General features: G+C 40.8%; 1 protein-coding gene across 1 annotated transcript in view; it reads left to right on the forward strand.

The window, feature by feature from the left end:
- Gramd2b (GRAM domain containing 2B) overlaps positions 1–20,991 on the forward strand; it is a 68,412-nt gene that overhangs the window by 25,585 nt on the left and 21,836 nt on the right. The window contains exons 2-3 of the mRNA XM_027949298.3: positions 14,819–14,938; positions 18,109–18,220. Coding sequence (XP_027805099.1) covers positions 14,819–14,938; positions 18,109–18,220 — 232 coding nt within the window. The remainder of the gene's footprint in view (positions 1–14,818; positions 14,939–18,108; positions 18,221–20,991) is intronic.

The raw sequence follows: 20,991 nt of genomic DNA on the forward strand, positions 1-20,991 counted from the left end.
GCAGCCCAAGCACAGTGTGTTTGGGAGAAGCATGACAACATTTTAAGAGTCAGAAAGGGAAGTGTCAGAATGGAGAGGACCTGTTTGCTGTACTCATCTTCATTAGCAACTGATAACTGATAACCATAAGATTTTAAAGAGGGTGAAGGAATGATGTGATCATTTTGGAGCTTTTCAAAGAAGCAAAGTGATCTTCCACACAGATGAAAGGAGAAGGTGTCACATACAACTCTGAAGTTGGGAGGGACAAGTGGCTCAGGCAGGAGACTTTAAGGACATTACTAGCTAAGCCAACCAACTAAAGAAAGAAAAGGAGGAAACTTAAGTAAAAAATATTAAGGAGGTGAAATCCACAGGCTCTGGTGTGTGGCTGGGCTTGCTGAGCAAAAGATAGACAAAGTATGAGAATAACAGAGGCTCGATCACTGAGGCTGCAGATGTGTGGTTCTTAGTGTCCTTACCTTTGTTTCCTTCTCTGTGGAGTGTGGGTAGCACCTGTCTCACATGCATACCCCAGAGATTGGCAGGACCATCATGGGTGCAGGTATTCTTTGAGGATAGCAAGATATAATGCAAGTGTAGTCATCTGGAAAATCCAGTAGGAAGGAGTGGCAAGAAAGAAGGAAAAAACAAAGAAGGTGTGTTTTCCAAAGCAACACGTTCTTCATGCAGATAGAGAAAATACATATTTGTGGTGGGAGAAATTAAGGATAGGAAATATGGATGTCAGAAGTAAGACTAAAATCTGTTCAGAATCAATGTTTATTTCCTTAAAAGAGGTACTATCATGTATAAATTACATTAAATCTAATATTCCTATCCTGTACAAGTTAATTGTATTTAAAATATTGGGATAAACATCTCTTTTCAATAATAGTGAGGAATTATCACTAATTCTGCAATTATTCCATATTGATACATATATAACTATAACTGTATATTTTAAAATTTTGCTATGCTAATAATAATATGGAACAACTCTATATTATTGACAACTAATATGTACAATATGATATATAGAATATGATACTAATTAGATATTGATACTAATATGTATAATATGATATGCAGAATATGATAAATTCTAGGAAAAGCCAAATACATTTAAGAAACATTTGCTTTCCTAGGTAGATTACATTACATTTGTTAAAACCTCACTCAAAATGCAAATAATAAAAACCGTACTCTTATTTTTTTGTCAGGGGGTAGTATGTGTCTAGTTTGGGAGTGTTTTGGTTAAAGCAAAGCTTTCTAAAGAAAACTGCTTTATCTAATATATAATTGTCCTATTCTTAAGAAACAACAGTGCCTTTCCTAGAAGTTCAGTCCTATTAATTTTTTATCTAGTTTTTTTTTATATTTGTAATTCCATTTTTCATGTTGGGTATTGCCATGTTGCCCAGGTTAGCCTCAAACTCCTGGGCTCCAGTGATCTTCCTGCCTCAGCGTCCCTCAAGTAGCTAGGATTACAGGAATGCACCACTGTACTCTGCTAATTTTTTTCTTGGAAGAGTCCTGAGTTTTAATAATACATGGCATTTTAACAAAGAATGTGCTAATGACATCCATACAATCCAAGATATGTTAGTTACTTGGTATGACTTGCAAGTTCCAGTATGGCACAGCCCCTATGGATGTCCTGTGCTGCCCTCAGACGCATCCAGTCCGAACTATGAAATCAGAATACAGGAAGCAGAGGGGGTAGAAATGGGGAGTTTGAGAGAGGGAGAAACAGCAGTGCCAGGTTTCTGGAGCACTCCATACTGTTTTGGATTCTCAGTGCCTTTAAGTCTACAGTGGTGCCCACACATCTTGGTCTTGCCCACACATCTTGGTCTTTGAACTCACTCTGACTTTTGATCTATTTTTTACTGTCCCACATGGAACAGAAAGACAGAGTTACAGGAAATAAAGAGTGTAAGAGGAAGGGAAGGGCTTTAGTCATCACGGCTGCCAGCCAGGGTGACAGGAGGCTGTTCTTCCCTCCAGTGCTGCAGGTCCAATTGCCTACTCCCCCCGGTGAGGGCCAGAGTAGTACAGCTCAGCTCCATGGGGACAGGAACAGTTCTCAAAACAAAAGCAAACATTTGTCTCTTCCGAGTTTTCTCCTAATGGCCCTCGTTTTCACTTGTCTGTTTTAACGTTAAATGTTAGAGCACTATTAATAGGTATGATGTTCCTTTCTGGCCAAATACACGTATTTCTGGCATAATCTATTCTGCTCCCTCTTCCCCTCAATAAAATTTGTTATCGTGGGTATAATTTCACTAAGGTCATAACAAGAGAATTGAAACTTAAGAGGATTTACATGAAGGAATGTCCTGCCTACAAAGTGTATTAGCAAGGCCTCTCTGGGGCACCTCTTTCCTTCTTTCACTTTCTACCTGATCCTCATTCATTCTATTCCTGGAAGCAAAAAACCTAATATCTTCATCTGTTATCGGTGGTATGACAAAACACTGTAAACTAGGTAGCTTATAAACAACAGAACTTCTCACAGTTCTGGGAGCTGAAAGTCCAAGATCAAGATACCAGGAGCCGGACACAGTGGCTCACACCTCTAATCCCAGTGGTTCAGGAGAGGCAGGAGGATCACAAGTTCAAAGCCAGCCTCAGCAAAAGCGAGGCACTAAGCAACTCAGTGAGACTCTGACTCTAAATAAAATATGAAATAGGTCTGGGGATGTGGCTCAGCAGTCAAATGCCCCTCAGTTCAATCCCTGGTACCCTCCCTCCCCAAAAAATGATGCCAGGAAATTTCCTATTTAGTAAGGACCTGCTTCCTGCTTTGTGGACACCTGTCATTTTACTGTATCCTTATGGAGGCTGTACACTCCCTCAGTCTTCTATTGTCTGGTTTTTTTTTTTTTTTTTGACATGGTGATGTATGCTTTTTTTAAAATTAGTGCATATGAATTATACAGCAGAATAAGTTTCATATTGTCATATTCATGCCTGCGTCCCACTTGTGAGGGTTCTACTTTTTTTTTCCTTCTAATTTTTTTTTTGTAGTTGTGTATGGGTATCACACCTTTATTTTATTTGTTTATTTTCATGTGGTGCTCAGGATTAAACCCAGTGCCTCACACATGCTAGGCAAGCACTCTGCCACTGAGCTTCAGCCCCAGCCCGGGTTCCACTCTTGTGACCCAAGGATCTTCCGAAGGGAACAACTCTTAATGCTCTCACCTTGGGCATTTAGAGGGCAATGTAAGAATTTTGTGGAAACACAAACATTCACACCATAGCATTACTGACATTATTCTCTTGCCATACCCATCTATCAGAAGATACACAATCATTTTTCTCAGTGGTGTATCATTTTCATAAAATGTCTCATCTCAAAATCGTGGCAAGACCTGTTATTGTCCCAACTAGAAGTCCTCTGCTCAACTGCACCCTCCGCCCCCCATCAACACCTCAGCCATGCAATTCCTTAGCATTCTGCTTACCTCCCAGTCCTCATTCTACAAATGCTGCCTCTCTTTGTCATTCCTGAGGACCCACATACTGTTCTTTCTCATTCTTTGCATGCTATAACTTTTTATGACTTTAGCCTGAAATCCTCAATCTCCCAGTTTTGTACTATCTTGGTCTTTTGTTCTTTCAAAACAGGGTTCCAAACTGATTTCCTCTATGATGGACCTCACTTAATTCTGAAAATCCCAAGGAACACTGCCAACATTATTTTGAGTTATAATAGAATTGATAGCACAATGGGTTTTGGGTTTTATCCATGTGTTTAATCTCTTCATCTCAACTCTGTGTATTGGAAATAGGGCCCATGCCTATGTTTGTTCTTCCCTACCAGGTGGAAGTTCAAAAACTATACATGTGGCTATTTATCAAGCATATAGGATCGCTTTTGGTGTAGACCAGATTTTCATAATGAAAATTTTAGATGGCCTTACCCAAAGACAGGTGAAAGAACTTAGCTGCTATTAAACTCCATGATTCCTACTCTTAAAGATAGGATCACTTATAAATTTGACCTGTTGCAAGTCTGGTTTATGTAAAGAGCTTTGCTTCATTTTATCATTCAGAATTGTCTTTAATTCCAAGTGGCTATTTTGATTTATTACATGGCATATTTCTTATATCACCTCCAAAAAAGATATTTCCAAAGACTACGTTGCTTTCCATAATCCATAGCTATTTCTAAAGGACCTGAGCTACTTTCTAATTTTATTTGATATGCATGATATTTTAAATATTTACCCTAATAGCTGAAGATTTGTTAATTGTACTTAATCTACATTGTTTTTCCTGGACATTATGTTATGTTCTTGTGCATTTCTGTCTTTCAGTTTGGGTAAGGTTTTCATTATATTTTAAAAATCTGTTTTTCCCGAAATAGATGCCTCAGGCCAAAAACCTTAACCCAATAGATGCCATATAATATATCTTAGGTGTATGAAAAGGGGCTTATTCTGGTAGTCAGCAATTACTAGCAGAATAACAGTTTCAAAAGGGAATGGAAATAGAAATATGAAAAATATTTAAAGTCTTGGCCCCTGAGGAGGTTATATTCTGATTTGATAACTGAGACGTATTCAGTATATATTTACAGGAATTTTGTTAGGATTAAGCAATGCAAAATGATATTTACTTACGTGCTCAGGTTGTGAGTAACAAAAGAGAACTATCAGCAGCATCAGTCTACCTTGACGGGAAATGAGAGAAGTCAGTTCTGCCTCCTTCATGGATTTTCTTGTCATTTTCCTTTATTGTTTTCCAACAGTGCTTGGCCTCAAAATGCCACTGCTGAGAAGTTATTTAGCTCGATTATGGTTTTGCTTAGTATTGTTATTTCTTCCAGTAATAAAGGCAGTATTTTCATATGGTTTCAAAATATTGCTCACCTAACAGTCAGTTTGAAGGATAAGTTTACACACAATGTTAATTCAGCAGAGGGAAAGTGAAAAGATTGCACTTTTCCTCCTCCCACCCCAGCTCTCAGCAAGGCCCTCTTCCAATACAACTGCTCACCACATTTGGGAGGGATGTTACCAGGTACATTTCAAGACAAAAATGTAAGCCCAAGCCTTTTTTAAAAATATGGATTTTTGTCTTGTATTGCAAAATATCTCAGTTATCCGATCAACAAGAATTAATTGCACAATTTCACATCCAGACATTGGAAATACAGCAGGGAGAAAAGGAGGGTGTAATTGGACTGTCCTAAGACTGGAAATATGGCAGTGTTGGGGAAGCAGGAAGGGCATTGCAGGCCAATAGTACATGGAGGGAGGATGGAATGGGACATAACCTAGGGCATGGTGTAAGGACCCACAGTCAGGCCTGGAATGGAGAATTTCTTTTTGAAAAGTAGAAAAAGGGGGACTGGGAAACTCTGGAGGGTCATGGCTCATGTCCAGAGGCCTCATCTGATGCTCATAGAAAGCCATTGTTGGCTCAGGAGCAGCGGCATGATATAATGGAGGCGATGTCTCAGGAGAATGAATCAGGCATTGATGTCCCAAGACTTGGAGAGGGACACCCCAGAGATTGGAGATCATTGCTGCATGTTCCAGGGGTGGAAGGGGCAACTTCGGCAGCTGCAGCTGTGGACTTCATTTTAAGGCACCAACGAAACTCTTGGGGGCTGTTTTTTATTTGTTTATTTGTTTGTGTTTAACATAAGCTAGTTTTCTGTCCCTTCTGAAATCAGAATCTTGAATCAAACACTTTGTGGAATAATGTGAGTTGCCTCAAGCTTTGAGAAAAGTAATGATTTAGAAAAACAGACTTGGGAGTAAATGTGAAGGAGGAAATGGGACAGTGACTTGCCCATTTTTAATGGGAGCAGAGAGCGAGCTCTGTGAGATCAGATTAAAGAAGTGCATTGGAGCCAGATGGAGGCCTCAGCTACACCATCCTCCAGCCCTGCTGTTGCATGAGATTGAGGTGTTATTCTGCTGTGGCAGTGTCTTGGGACTCAACAGAATTACTTTTCAAGCTGGCACAAATCTTCCTCTGAAAAGTCGTTTACTCTTTTGAAAATTGTTCATTTCTTCTAGGCTCTTTCAGTTTTTTAGGCTGTTAGTAACAATGTTCTTTCTATTATATCTAAAACAGACCTAAAAATTCCTTCCTCTTGTGTTCCTGTAACTGTTCATAGTAGCAGTGCCATGGATACCATCCCCCAGATAACCTCAGGATTTCTCTCTGTTGCTTTCTCCCCATTCATTTTGGTGTTATCTCTGGAGTATTTCTCCAGTACAGGCTCTGCTTCCTGCCTTCCAATGCATCCCTCATCTGCCTTTCCATTTTCTGTCTCCAGCCTCCCCAGTTCTTGTACACCAACATGAGAATAATCCTACAGAAGTACATCTCATCAGACTCTTCGTGAGGTGTATGGGGAAAAGTGGGTACTGAATATCTGGTCCTTTCATTCCCCCTTTTTACAAATCTTCAGTTAATCCTGACTGCCAATCAAAGTCTAAAAGCAGCTCTTTCCCGTCAGGAATCAAGCTTCATGGCCACCTAACTACTGCTGCTTCCTTCCTGCTGCCTGTACTTGAGAAAACACCAAGCTGCTAGATTTCCTTGTAAGCATGTGACTCCTCCTTGGTATGATTTAACTTCTGACTTTCTTCATGTTTCTTATCCCTTCTGGTATCTCTGCCCCTCCAAATCATATGTACCCAGCTCAAATGTCAATCCTTCTACAATCAGTTCTGCACAATTTTGGCATTCTGTGGGCAGAAGGGGTACTTAAGACTGCCAGGTAGTAATGGAAGATTTTAGTTTTTCCAATCTAAGGAACTATTTTGTTTTTACTGGTTTATAAGACAAATAGAGATATTATTTACATTTCTACTTTATTGGACTGAAATATGTTTCTGGCACTTACTTTGTGGGTTTTCTTTCTTTTCTTTTTTTTTTTTGTTTAATTGAGAAAGATAGGTCGCCTCATGCCCACACAATGCTGTGCTTATTTCTTTTACAAAACATCCTTCATTCTCTTTACAATTAGAAGAAATGAATTCCTGATTTCTTTATGCTTATCATCTGTGTTGTTCTTTGTGCGCTCAAATAAAATTCCTAGTAAAAGCTAAGTACCTTGAAAACACAGAATCTGGCATTGGGTTTTACACAGGGTATGAACTCCTCCGAAGATAGTAGATTGATCTATTTTTGTTATTCACTCTGCATTTTACACTTTATCTACAGGGATATTAATAAAGATTTTTTTTTAATTTTTAGAATGTTTACCTAAATGATGTAATGCACTAAAATTTTGTGATGAAGTCAATACCACCTCACCCATCCGTGACTAAAAGTGGTTGCCACTTTTAACAGTATGGATTTAAATTGAATTAGTCACCTTACTATCTGTAAAAATATATGTCTCCTGCTCTTTCTTGCTTTATGAATTTTAAACCTTATCTCTCAACTTCCTGTTTTGATGGAAAAGACTCAGCTCACTGACACTGCTGACCTCTCTCTCTTCCAACTCCAATTTTTTTCTTCTTCTTCTTCTTTTTTGGTGCTGGGAATTGAGCTCAGGGCCTTGTGCATGCTAAGCACATTCTACCACTGAGGTTCAGTCCCCAGCCCCCTACTCCCAGTTTTAAATGGCATAATACCCCTTCCTATTCTCTCATGCATTTTTTAAAATCAATTTAACTTCCCACTTTTTAGGATAAGAAAGCAGTAGCCTCTGCCCTTCACCCTCCCATTTTCTTCTTTAGTAATGCTTTCTCTTTCCCTTGCTCCCTGCGTCTCTCCTCTCTGTTCTCTTTCGAACCCCTGTTCATTTAATATACATGTGCCTGCCTTACAGGTGTCTTCTTTTGCCCTCTTGCCTTTTATCTTTCTGAATGTCTCCCAGCCCTTGGTTAATATATAGATCTCATGACGAAGGTGACGTTCTAGTATCCACTTGAAGGAGAGGAGGGAAATCGCGTGACTCTCTGAGGAGAGCAGGCCAACAGAAATCTCTCCTCATATCTTGGGGTGTGGCTGGGCTGAGTGAGCAAGGGTCAGAGAGATTAGGAGAGTGGATAGGGCACCCTCCTGATCTGGAGTCCTTGTTAGGTTATGTTAAGGATTTGGACTCTGGGAGAATTGGGAAAAAAAATGGTCCTTTCTGCTCCAAGATACTGAAGTTCTTTTTTATGGGGACTGTCTTCTCTCTGAAGATAGTAATTAGGTTTGGGGATTTGTTTTGGGTTTTTTTTTTTTTTAATATTTCTTTTATGCTTGTTTGTTTTTATTTTCTTCTGGTTTCTGCAGTGAGTTTCCTTAGGATTTTACTGTCTTATTTGTCAAGGTTTATCTTGGCCTTTTCTTTCAGACTTTCACAAGTTTTCTTAAAGATCTGACAATCTTTGCTTATTGTTTCATATTTAAGAACAAAGGATTAGGGGGAAAAGAAGAGATTAGAGTATCTATCCTGGACCTTTGTTGTCCATGGATAGGGAGATGGCTTCTGTCTGAAGACTGCCTTATTCAAAATGGAAGGTCAGGGGTGTGACCTGGGGCTCCCTCCCTTGTACTAGGTACCCTGGTTTCTGTACCTCAGGTTTTAAGGTTTTTTAGAAATGAAACTTCTGATATTTTCACTCTTGGGCTAAACTCTTAACTGCCTGCCATTTGGGTCTGAGCACAGGGACTGAGAGAGGGCTGTCAAAGGTTTCTCACAGGTACACCTTCAAATCTAATGTTTTGAGCAACTTCTCACCTACCCCTCCTATAGCACCTCTCTGAATTGCTGACAAACAGGTCTCTGTTCTCTTATGTCACACTGATGCCCATACTCTAAACTACTTGGCTGCATGAGTGAATATTGTACTTTATGTTCTGTTCCCCATATTTCAGAAATTTGGAGAAATACCTCTTCTAATGATGGTTTCCTATCATTCTTATATCAGAATTATTGCATCTTTTAGAAATCCTCATTTTATACACCCTAGAGAGGGGAGGTAAATTTTTATCTATCTGCCTTGTATCTGTCTATAAGTCTATCAAGAAAAAATAAAGTTAGTCATTAATGGCTTATTTTAATGTCACACTGACCCTGAAAATCCACTTAACTCTTCTAAATATTTAAGATTTTTTAATTTAAAAAGCCACACTTGGAGGTGCATGCCTAACTTTCCAACTACTGGGAGGCTGAGGCAAGAGGATCTCTTGAGCTCAGGAGTTCAAGGCCAGCCTGGGCAGCATAGTAAGACCCCCAACTCTTGAAAACAAAGGCGGTTCTAGAGTGTTGCCAAGAATCCACGAGGCAGTAATAATAAGAATTGTTTTTCCTAAATGTTTTTATCAAAAAGTCATCAGAAAGCCTGGCACAGTGGTGCACACCTGTAATCCAGCAACTTGGAAAGCTGAAGCAGGAGGATCACAAGTTGGAGGCCAGTCTCAGCAATTTACTGAGAATCTGTCTTAAAATAAATGTAAAGGCCTGTTTAAAAAGTTTAACACTAGTCATTATTAAAATGATTATTGTTATTCTATGTATCAGGTACTCTGCTAGGCACTTTTTAAATAAATACATGTTTTTAATATAGTTGTAGATGAACAGCATGCCTTTATTTTATTTATTTATTTTTTGTGTGTTGCTGAGGATTGAACCCAGTGCCTCACACATGCTAGGCAAGTGCTCTGCCACTGAACTACAGCCCCAGCGCCATATTTTTAAGTTTAACACTTCATTAACACAAATGTGTAAAAACAGCTATATATTGTGATGTGAGTCACAGAATCTCTACTGAGGGCAGTTTGGCAATAACTATAAAATTTTTAAAATCACATGCCTTTGTCATAGCAGTTGCATATACAGGAAATTATACCGTAGGTATATTCACATACATAATAAAAATACAAAGTCGCGTGTTGCAATGTTCTTTGTATTTGCAAAAGACTAAAATCCACTAAATGCCCATTGATAAGGAACTGGTTGAATATTGTTCATTAATTCAAATGGAACTCTTATGCAGTCATTAAAAAGAATGAGGAAGATCTATTGTATACTGATAAGGAAAAGAACACTGAAATACAGTAAGTAAAACAAAACAAGGTGTGGAATACTAAAGCTGTCATTTATACTTAAAACAGACACACACACACACATATGCCCAGATGTCCCAGGAAGAAAACACAAGTTTCTAAGAACAGTAGGTACATTTGCAGAAAGAAACCAGGCCACCACTAAACGGGGGTAAAAGGGAAATTTGTTTCCTTATTTATAATTTTCAGCTTTTGTACTGGTGCTTATGGTACCTATTCAGAAATAAATATTTAAATAGACAAATTAATTTAAAGTGTCTAGACAAAGATATTACTATATTAGAGTTACAAATGGAAGGCCATTTTGACCTAAAAATCTATCTTGGGAGATTCTAAGTTTACCAAATTAGAAAAGCTGAAGAGTCACCCAGCTGTCCTCAGCTCAGCTTCTACCTGCTTCGGCACCTCTGCACCCCACGCTACTTCCTTCTTTTGGTTCCTAGATGTCTGTCTGTGTTTGTACTATAGCTGCTGCCCAGCAGTTCCCAGAAACTTCCTCTGTCTCTGCTGGTTAACTAGTTGCTTCCCAAGTATTGCAGTCTTTGCTTCAGCCTTGAAGCCACAGGCAGGCACACACCAGAAACAAGGAAGGATCTGTGAGGAGTCCCCAGGTCTTAGTGAGTCAGTCCTAGCTGAGCTTTCAGTACAACACGCGACACTCTGCTTTCCCTGGCCGTGTCCAGAAATGTATCCTGTGGAGATCCTCTTTGTTGGTAACAACTGTCGTTTGAAAAATGATGACCAGAGGGTGGTTGGTTTTTTGGTTTGTTTTTTAATGATAGTGGATGTAAAACTACCCCCACCTGTACTAGAGTAAGGAATCTAGTGGGTTTGGTTTTTTTTTTTTTATGCCTTTGCGAACACTAATTTAACATGAAGGTAGACTCAAACACAGGAATTACTGCCGTAATTAGAAAGGAACACTAAACCACAGTGAGACGCTTGTTTTTATTCACCTGAGCTGCAGCTTAATATAGCTTCTGCCAGATGGCTCCTTATTTACCTGGCCTTGCATGTGAGGATACCTGAGTGCAATACATTCTCAGCAGGAGGGGCAAAGGGCCCGGGACCTGAGGTGACAAGAGAAAAGAGGGTCGAGTTTACCTTAAACTCACAGAGACTATCACCAGGAGGAATGATAGTTAACTCTATGTCAAACTTCTAGTTCTGAAAAATTGTGACATCTGAATTTATGTCATCATCAGACTACTGAGGTCTGGGCAGTGACCCATATTGGGCCATTGATAAGGATAGTCCAACCTGGTTTTTATTTTTAGATTGTGTAACCATTTTATTGAATCCAGCTTGTCCTAGCTGAATAAAAATTCTTTCCCCTAGTAGGTGAAGTTGGGCTTGGTGGGTGTAAACATGACTGTCTCACTGCTCTGAAATTCCTACTGAAGAGCTTTCAGGACCCATAGCTGATGCATAAACTGGAATGGAGATGGGAGAAGAAATAACCTGCCAGCACCAAGTGATGGTTTCCACCATCTTCTGCTGTTCCTATGGGTGCTTAGAACTGTCAGCTCATTTATCCTCCTGAAGCTCCAAGCATCTTACCAGCAGGGACCATTTCAATAAATATTTGTTGAAAGAAAAAAAAAATTTTTGTTTATTGTTTTCTAGTTGAGTCTCTTAGTTGGAGATTAAGGGAACTTAAAAGGCTTTGTTTTTCTGTTAAAAAATAAAATAAAATTCAGCCTGGGGTTGTGGCTTAGTTGTGGAGAGCTTGCCTAGCATGTGTGAGGCATTGGATTCGATTCTGGGCACCACATTAAAAAAAAAATAAAGTTATTGTGACCATCTACAACTAAAAATATTCTTTAAAACCCTGATTTTCTTATTTTCATGATTTAAATAAAAATGTTCAGCTTAATGGAGAGTAACTTTAAAGTTACGGAGAGTCCTTGAGGAAGCATTCCGTTTCCCCTCCCACACTTTGCTTCTCAGACACAGGCACGTCCCTAGTGTTTGGACTCTACAGAGCTTCAGTCTAGGTTTGACAAAACCTCCAAGGTAAGGGGCAGGGAAAAAAATCTCAGCTGTTAGGAATTAGCTTGTTTGAGTCTAAAGCATCTTAAAAAAAAAAAAAAACTAAACTAAACTAACATGGAATTTACCCATAGATGAAACTCACTTTCTCTTTGAGACAATATGTAATTAATCCCACATCAATCAACATGTGATGACCACTGTGAGTAAAATGCAGAACTGAGTGTTATGGGAAAACAAAAAACAAAAAACAGAAGTTCCCTGCCTGCAAGGAATTTGGTATAGTCATTGGATAACAAGACGTGGGTGAAAAGCTAACAGATCAAGGCATTCATTGTTTAGGGGCAAGGTGAGTTACAGGGAGGCTTTGAGAAGAATGTCCTCCTGGTAGGGCCCTCAAGCACAGAATCTGCACTGAAGACAAGCACAAGTTTAAGGAAGAGCCAGGTGGAGGGTATCTGGAAATAGCCTCTTTTAACTCGAACATGCCTGTGTGTTTTGTATTGCAAGACATTGTTCAGATAGGATGCACAGATATTGTAATCTGTCCACCTGAATCAGAACCACCACGTGACACTCAGTACTGAAGTGCCTGACCAGGTAGGGCAAGGTCAAGGAGGGGCTCAAAGCCAGAGGGAACTGGGCTTTCTTTACATCTTGGTGCTGGATGTAAGAGGAGCTTTCTCTCTGCCAGTCTATGTATCAGGGGTGTGGCCTCAAGAGAGGGACACCTTTTTCAGAGTGGCTTTTAGCAGGAATGGCTCTTTCTATACAAAAGGGCTATACAGAACAGCAAAGGCTCTGCCTCCAAATCTTGTTCTATCCCCCCATAAAATTGAGTAAATATTTAAATGAATGCTGAGATGGATTGTTGAAGTTCCACACACAGTTGGTCTCCCTACCTAAAGAGTGCTTCTCAAGTGGATTTCTGTCTGATGCCCCTAAAGAATAGGAGTAATATGTGTGTCTTAGGGAATAAATAGAAGAGGCAAAGGTGTGCTCCAAGGCCAATTCACAATTTGAAAACTCTAAGTTCGTAAGTTAAATTAGTATTAAAATTTAAAAGTTCGATTATTTTATTTTAAACCAATCAATGTTTTCTAATAAGAGTTCAAGGTCTCCCATGTAATCTTTGTCACATAATGCAGTGCAAATAAGAACTAAGCCTTTTTAATATACTTGAGTGCTTTAAGTACTGGAAGAACCAAAGAAGTAAAAGGTTGGATCTCTGTTCTCCAATATTTGTCTACTTAGGAAAAAAAAAGAAAAGAAGAAATGCTAACTACAGAATGAGAACATCAGTCATTCATAGGAATTATTACTTGGTTGATTATGTTTGTCAGATACACTGGCTCTTGATTTCAACTTTAGGATAGGACTCCTAGTATAGACTACAATGTTTCTATGCGTGACAGGGCTAAGCAAGCAACAGCAAAGCTTAAACCAGCCAATAACATTTCCTGCCTGCTTGTTCATATGCAGGTGGAAATATCTAATAGGTGGTAAATTAAGGTTAAAATGAGGAAATCTGTCATAGCAATGCCATTTACTATGTCTTACTTTATGCTCAACTACCTCAGTGTTTTTACATCCTCAAAAGTATGTCTTACGTGTTCATTGCTGGCATCAAAGAAGTTCTGATCCTTTAATAACACCTTCTTTTCTCCCCTCAATATTTCTTTACTCGGTTTGGGGATATAGCTCAGTCGGTAGAGTGCTTGCCTTGCATGCACAAGGCCCTGGGTTCAATCCCCAACACCATAAAAAAAAAAAAAAAGAAAGAAAGAAAACTGAATATTCCTTTTCTCCTACTTCCCACATTGGAAATTGTACCCAAGTGGTGTACACCATGATGGTCATTGTCCATTTGTTCAATGTGCAAATTCTCTTGACTCACCTTCCTGTCTACTCTCTTCCACTCTTTTACCAGGGTTAGATCTAGTTTTTCCAAAACCACTTGACCGTGACTACATACTGCCACTATCCTTGACCCTGTGGTTTGTGTAAAGATGAATCAGATTTCCACTTCACCATGGGGCTCTCACACTGAAGAGCTAGTAAGAAGGATAAATGGACGAGTAAGTGGTTGGGGGATGGATGATTGAGTGGGGAGAGAGACTGAAAGAGAGAATGTGTACACAAATACCTTACAGGTGAACGGAACTGAGTTTGAATTTCAACCAAGGTAGATGCTAGTTTTGTAAACTTGTTCATATTTGATGAAAGCTTCAGATATCCCATCTGTAAAATGAAGGTAATCAATCCTATCCAGCCTGGGTGGTTGTAAAGATTAAAGACTGTAAATTGCTTAGGGAAGTGGTTGGCTAAAACAACAACAACCCAAAGTGGAACCTTCATAACTACAACAAAAGGTGATAAGTGACATAAGAGAAGTACAAACAGAGTGGGTGGGAGTTCCCAGCACCTGCAGGCAGCCACCCCTTGTGGGTTCCAGAGCGCTTGCGCACAGGGCCCTCCCATCCTCCAGGTGATCTGCTGCCCAGCACACGCCTAGGCTGGCCAAAGCTGGGCGGTGCAGGGCCCACAGGCACAGCCCTGGGAGCTGAGCAGTCCTTACACAGTCGGCCTTTTCAAGTGAAGTAGCTGTGATCTGCAACTATTGCCCTCGAGGCTCCAGCCCAGAGGGGTCAGAATGGAGATTGGGAAAGTGCACAGCTGTCCAAGTTGACCAGCCTGTCAGTGGGGATTCAAGATCATTTGCTCTCCAGAACTCCAGGTTACTCCACCGTTTTTTTCCTTCCACTTCCCTCTGGATGTCTAAGGTGAAGCGTTTCTCTTTCTTCTCCAGCTCAGAGGCTGAAAATGGTGTGGAGGACAAAAAGAAAACCAGCAGGAGTCCAACAGCCCAGTCCCCTACCCCCTCGGTGGAGGCCGAGTCCCCAGACCAGAAGAAAAGCATCTGCCTGCGGTGAGTCCTCACTTGACTCTTTGTTCTCAGGGTTGTGGGAAGACTGGGGTTTCTAGTTTTATGGTTGGTGTGAAGAGTGTGGACTGACTGTAGGCAAATAAGGCCTCTGGGAAAGAACAGAGTGTTTTTCCTTGACAGCCAGGCACAGGCACTTGGCTTCCTCTCTCATCTCTTTCTAGCAGCCTCTTTTTCTCCTCCTGCCCAGCCTTCTGAAGTACGGGTAGCCTTTTCAGAAAGCACTGATTTTGCAGACTGATGAAGCCAGGAAGCCCCACTCCCAAGCACAGATTTATTGATTGATTCATTCATTCATTCAGTCAGTCAGTCAGTCAGCTATTTGTTTGTTTGTTTTAGCTGTTGATGGGCCTCCATTTTATTTATTTATTTATATGTGGTGCTGAGAATCGAACCCAATGCCTCACACATGCCAGGCAGGTGCGCTACTGCTGAGCCACAGCCCCAGCCCCCAAGCACAGATTTATGAAGCACCTGGCAAGGCTGGCCAGTTGCAGCATCTGCTCAGCCTCTGGGCCTGGCTTCTCACTTTCCTGGGAGCCATGGAAAAGAACAGAGGAAAACCCATCCCAGTGATCCACCAGGCCACCTGTGTCTGTGACTGGGCTGTGAGGGAAGTTAGCGGGGAAGGGAGACTTTGAGGTATATAGCTGTGGTTTCCATCAGTCTCCGAGACACCAACTACCAAGAAGGGACTTAAAGTTACTTTTGAGCCCTTTAAAGAGAGTAACTAAACCAATGGTCAATGATAGGTAAATGTGCAATTTTTTTGTTTGGGTTTTTTGGTTGTGATTTTCTTGATTTTTTTTATTTTGGTTTGGTTTGGTTTTTTAAATACATAGATTGAGCCCAGGCCCTTTCACATGCTAGGCAAGTGCACTGCCACTGAGTTACATCTCTGGCCCCCAATGTGGTTTTTTTTTTTTTTTTTTTTAATCTCAGCTGAGGAGCAATCACTCTCCCTGCCCATTATTAGAACTTCTCCCTCTTTTGGCGCCTACTAACAAATAATTAACTAACTGCTTCTTTTCACTTCTTTCCTGGCTCCCAGCCCATATCTTCTCTCCAAATCTATTCTTCATTCAGGACCAAGCGTAAGTTTTAACTCTGCTTCCAGATTTCTCTTTTCAGACTCTGATTTCCAATTATTTCTCCATCTTTTCTGCATGCCTGTCTTGTGGCATCTCACTTTTCTCCATCCCTTTTACAGTAGTTTTTTGTAAGAACATCCTGCCTCACTCACCAAGTGAGTTTCTCCGTAAGGGCACAAAATACGTTATTATTTCATGTAATTTTCAGCAGTGTCAACTGGCTCCAACAGTCACCTTGCAGACATTATTGGTTTTACTCCAACTTCCTCAGGCTTCAGATGAGAACAGCACATTGCATCAGGGAGGACACGCTGGAAACTGTGTGGCCTCATGGCCTGTGCTATGGCACAGGGGCGAATGCTCTGTTTGCACTGTCGGGAAATCCTTAATCATTTTTGTGCAGAGGCTGCACACTTTAATTTTGCATGGGGCTATGCTCATTGAGAATGGCACAGTTGAAAAAAAAACCCAAGAGTAAAGAAGCTTTCCACACCAGAGGTCAGCCCTACACAGACAGCCCCCTGTGGCTTGAAATTACCCAAGGTAGAGTCACCTGCTCACCTTGTCATTCCTGCCTACATGCAGCCTGTGGTCTTCAGAAGACCTGGACATGTCCTTGGCAATGCTGTTGGTACTCATTTGAATCAGAAGAGGTGATGACACTGAAATCAGGAAGGAGTGTGAATAACTGGTAATTTGACATTTGTAAGAATAATTTTCTTTTCGAGGACAGACATTTACTCACAGTTTCCAAAATGTGATCTCTAGAATTCCCCGGAAATTTATATGTATAAATAGGTTCAATGGCCTGTAGCTGAAACCCAATCATTTACCTTGAGTTGCTAAGCAGCACTTAACCTGTGCTGTGAGCCTGGTGGGATCATGAACTGTTGGGGCTGGAAGGGGCCGAGGGCATCTATGGCCTGTGTTTTCACAACTAAGCAAATCAGAGCCTAGTGTCGTGTCTAATGTCAGTCATTTCTGCCCCTCTGTGGCATCCAAATTATTTCATATTCTTCCTAAATCTACTTTGAACCAAATATGAACAGGCCCTCATATTAAGGAATAATAATGTAAAATCATGGATTTCTTGTATATCATTTCCTCCCAAGAAATAAGCAGGCAATTATGCAATCATAAGACTTGTTCATATATTACCTCTGGAAATCATATATGCATTTCACTTGGACTGTTTTTAGCTATAGGATTGAATATATGTTCAGATTCCACATCTGCTAAAATGGAGAGCCAGAACTAGAATCACTTTAGAAAGAAGTTCTGGAGCTCTGACCTCTGCCCTTAACAAGACAGGACCTAAGAAGACTTGACCCAGATCTAAACATTGTTTTTGGTTTTTTTGTAACTGATTTCACTCTTACTATTTTCCCCCATCTGAGATGTTTTGTTTCTCTTTTCCTCATACCCAATTCTTGCTCATCCTGTTAGGCCCCACTCATTAAGCCCACATTGTTCTGTTGACCTCCTTTTCCCTTGCCTCTTGTTTGACCTACTGTCTCTGTACCTTCTCCCAACTCCTCTGATACATCTTGCTGAATCAAGTCCTGCCTTCTTAAAGCCATGTCTGCTGCGTGTGCACACAGGCTCCCTAAACATAAAGACTGCCTTGTGTGCCCAAGGCATTTAGCACAATGCCTCCCTCAATTAATACTTGTTAAATATTAATGGGTTCTGAGACAGAAATATTCTTTGATTGAATTATAGCTCTAATTTTATTTGGTAATTTTCTTCAAATACTCCTCTTTATACTGACGAAAATACTTTTGAAATGATGTGGTTACTTTCACATCGCAACTGTCATTTCTCCTTTTATAAATAAGTTATCATTTCTGCAGTTTGTGCTGGTAGCCTGCTCTAATCCCCCACTCACTTGAGACTCGTGCTGTGTAAATGCCCTAGAGTATCAGGAATGATTGCTGATATCTAGAAGAGACAAATAAACATCAGGTTTTCGCGTGACATAGTATAATAATCAAGATTTATTATAATAAATAATGAGTGGATAAAACAATTCATCTTATAATCTCCTGGATTTTATTTCCCCAGGTCAAAATCCAATTGTGATGGTACCTCTTTAGTAGGTGATAAGAACGACTGTAAAACAGAAAGCAAAAATGACCCTAAGACTGAAAGAAAAAAGTCTTCCTCTTCCAGCCAGGTAATAGGGGAATGGAGTAACTGGATGACAGAACCATTAGGGCCGAGGGAGGGAAAGAACCTGAGCATGGTAGCAGCTCAATTCACAATAGCCAAGCTATAGAACCAACACAGGTGTCCTTCAACACATGAACAGATAAAGAAAATGTAGTATATATACACAATGGAATATTACTTAGCCATAAAGAAGAATGAAATTTTAACATTTGCCAGTAATGGATGGAACTGGAGACTTTCATACTAAGTGAAATAAGGCAGTCCCCAAAAAACAAAGGTTGAATGTTTTCTCTGATATGTGGATGCCAACCCACAACAAGGGAGGGTGGGAAGGGGAAGAGTAGAAGAAGTCCATTGGATTAGACAAAGGGGAGGGGAGGGGAAAGGAGGGGTAAGAGGAAATAGGAAGGGCAGTAGAATTAATCAGACATAACTTTCCTATCTTTGTATTTGAATACATGACCAGGTAACTCCACATCATGTACAACCAGAAGAATAGGATCCTAATTAGAATAAGTTATACTCCACGTATGTATAATATGTCAAAATACATTCTACTATCATGTGTATCCAAAAACAACAAATAAAATAAAATAACCTGAGCAGGCAACTTCCTGCATGACTGACATAGGCACAGGAGTTCAGAGAGTTTGGAAGGACAGACAATGGCTCTTCCTCTGGTCAATTTCTCATCACTATTAGATTCTACACCTGACCTTTCGACACATACTGAGAGGTAGCAGATGCTGTGCTGTGTCCCCTAACTCTGACAAGTACCCAGAGAGCATATACTAACACAGTGCTTGTCTAATAGTTAGCAGGACAGGGGACGATGTAACATCCACAATTAAAATTACAGAAAAGGCACCAGAGAAGAAAGGCCTTCTGCAGAAGTAATTTCAGTTCTGCTCTCAGATACACCCCACTAGGTAACAAAGCCCAGTTCTGTGTCACTGAGTGTGACGTGTTTACTTGGGCCAGGAGTTTGGGGTTGGTGTTTTTTGTTGTTGTTTTGGGTGTGGGGAGTTGATCTCAGGGCCTCCCACACACTAAGAAAATGCTCCACCCCTGAGCTCCACTTCTAGGCCGGTCTTCTTGTCATTTGGGGGCTTGAGAGGGGGTTTTTGACATATCACCCCAAATGCTTAAATATGTATTTCCTAAAAATTAAAACAAACAGCACACCCATGAAATTTAATGAAGTACCAAAATTCAGTTTGTATTTCCATAACTGCCCTAGTAAGGAATGTCCTTTATAAAGTAAAGGTGTTTGGGATTTTTTTTTTCCCTACCCAGATCCAATCAAGAGTCAGGTACTATATGTGTTGTTCCACTACCTTTTTTTTTTTTTTTGGCTCTTCATTACACGGACATTTTGGAGTAGAGGGGGGCGCCAGGGGTTGAACCCAGGGGCACTTAAGCACTGAGCCACATTCCCAGCCCATTTTTGTATTTTATTTAGAGACAGGGTCTTGCCGAGTTGCTCGGGGCCTCACTAGATTGCTGAGGCTGGCTTTGAACTGGAGATCCTCCTGCCTCTACACTGATGCTTTTAAAGACTCCATGACCTAAGATGTTTTAAATCAAATGTGTGAACAGTGCTCCCTGTAGCCATTAAACACAAAATACTACTGAAGCTCCCATCAAACACCTAGCTTTCATCAGGGTATCTTTCTCAGTGCAAAGTGCCCTCCTAAGAAGCAGCACAAGGAAATGTACTTTATGTAAGGTGTCTATCTATAAAATAGCTGGCTTGCAGGGACCACCTGTCATTGTGACAACCTGGTCTACAGCTTTCCTGTACAGCAACAAGAGGTCCGGTCCTGCCGTTGAGCCCCCCTGGTTTGGGGACTACATCATCAGGGGCCTACTTGCCCGTCTCTCTCAGTTCTCCTAATCAGACTTTTTCTTCAGAAGCATCCTATGCAGCAGAGTGATCCTGCAGAGGGAGGACCTAGCTCAGAGAGATGCCACCAGGCTTATAAGGGTAGCACTCTGCCTACTTTTTTGGTATGGCTTAAAGCTCCCGGTATTCCTGAAGAGAGGTCCTAAGCCCTGGAATAGGGACACCGAGTTCCTAGGGTTATTTTGAGGATGAGGTTTGTGTAAAGCAAGTTGCAAGCTGCACATGGTGAAGATGAAGAAATGTGCAGCATTTCCAACTCTTGGGCCTTCTACTGCCCTGGAGAGTTAATTCTTTTGTGTGAAATCCCACTTGTCAGCCGGGCACAGTGGCACAGGCATGTAATCTCAGCAGCTCAGGAGGCTGAGGCAGGAGGATCTCAAGTTCAAAGCCAGCCTCAGCAACTTAGCAAGGCTCTAAGTAATTCAGCAAGACTCTGTCTCAAAATAAAAAATTAAAAATGGGCTGGGGATGTGGTTCAATGGTTAAGCGCCCCTGGGTTCCATCCCTGGTGTAGAAAGAAAGGAAGGAAGGAAAGAAGGAAGGAAGGAAGGAAGGAAGGAGGGAGGGAGGGAAGGAGGGGAAGAGGGGAAGGAAGGGAGGAAAAGAAGGAAAGCAGGCAGTGTGCTACCCTTGTAAGCCTGGTGGCATCTCTCTGATGCTTTGGCCTCTGGCACAGAAGAGAAAACCAAGACCCAGGGAAGTGAATTGACTGGGCCATGATCCCACACCATGGACTGTAGTCCAGGTTTATTTGAGTACAAAGCTCTACCCTTTGGGATCTTCTGAGGTACCCATATCTTTAGTGCCCTGGTAGCCAGTACCTTCTCTAGTGAGATTCCTTAGAGTTCATCTCATTCCTTATCAGGAAC

This window comes from Marmota flaviventris, chromosome 5 (genome assembly GCF_047511675.1).
Source record: "Marmota flaviventris isolate mMarFla1 chromosome 5, mMarFla1.hap1, whole genome shotgun sequence".
In the NCBI taxonomy this organism is placed as follows: Eukaryota; Metazoa; Chordata; class Mammalia; order Rodentia; family Sciuridae; genus Marmota; species Marmota flaviventris.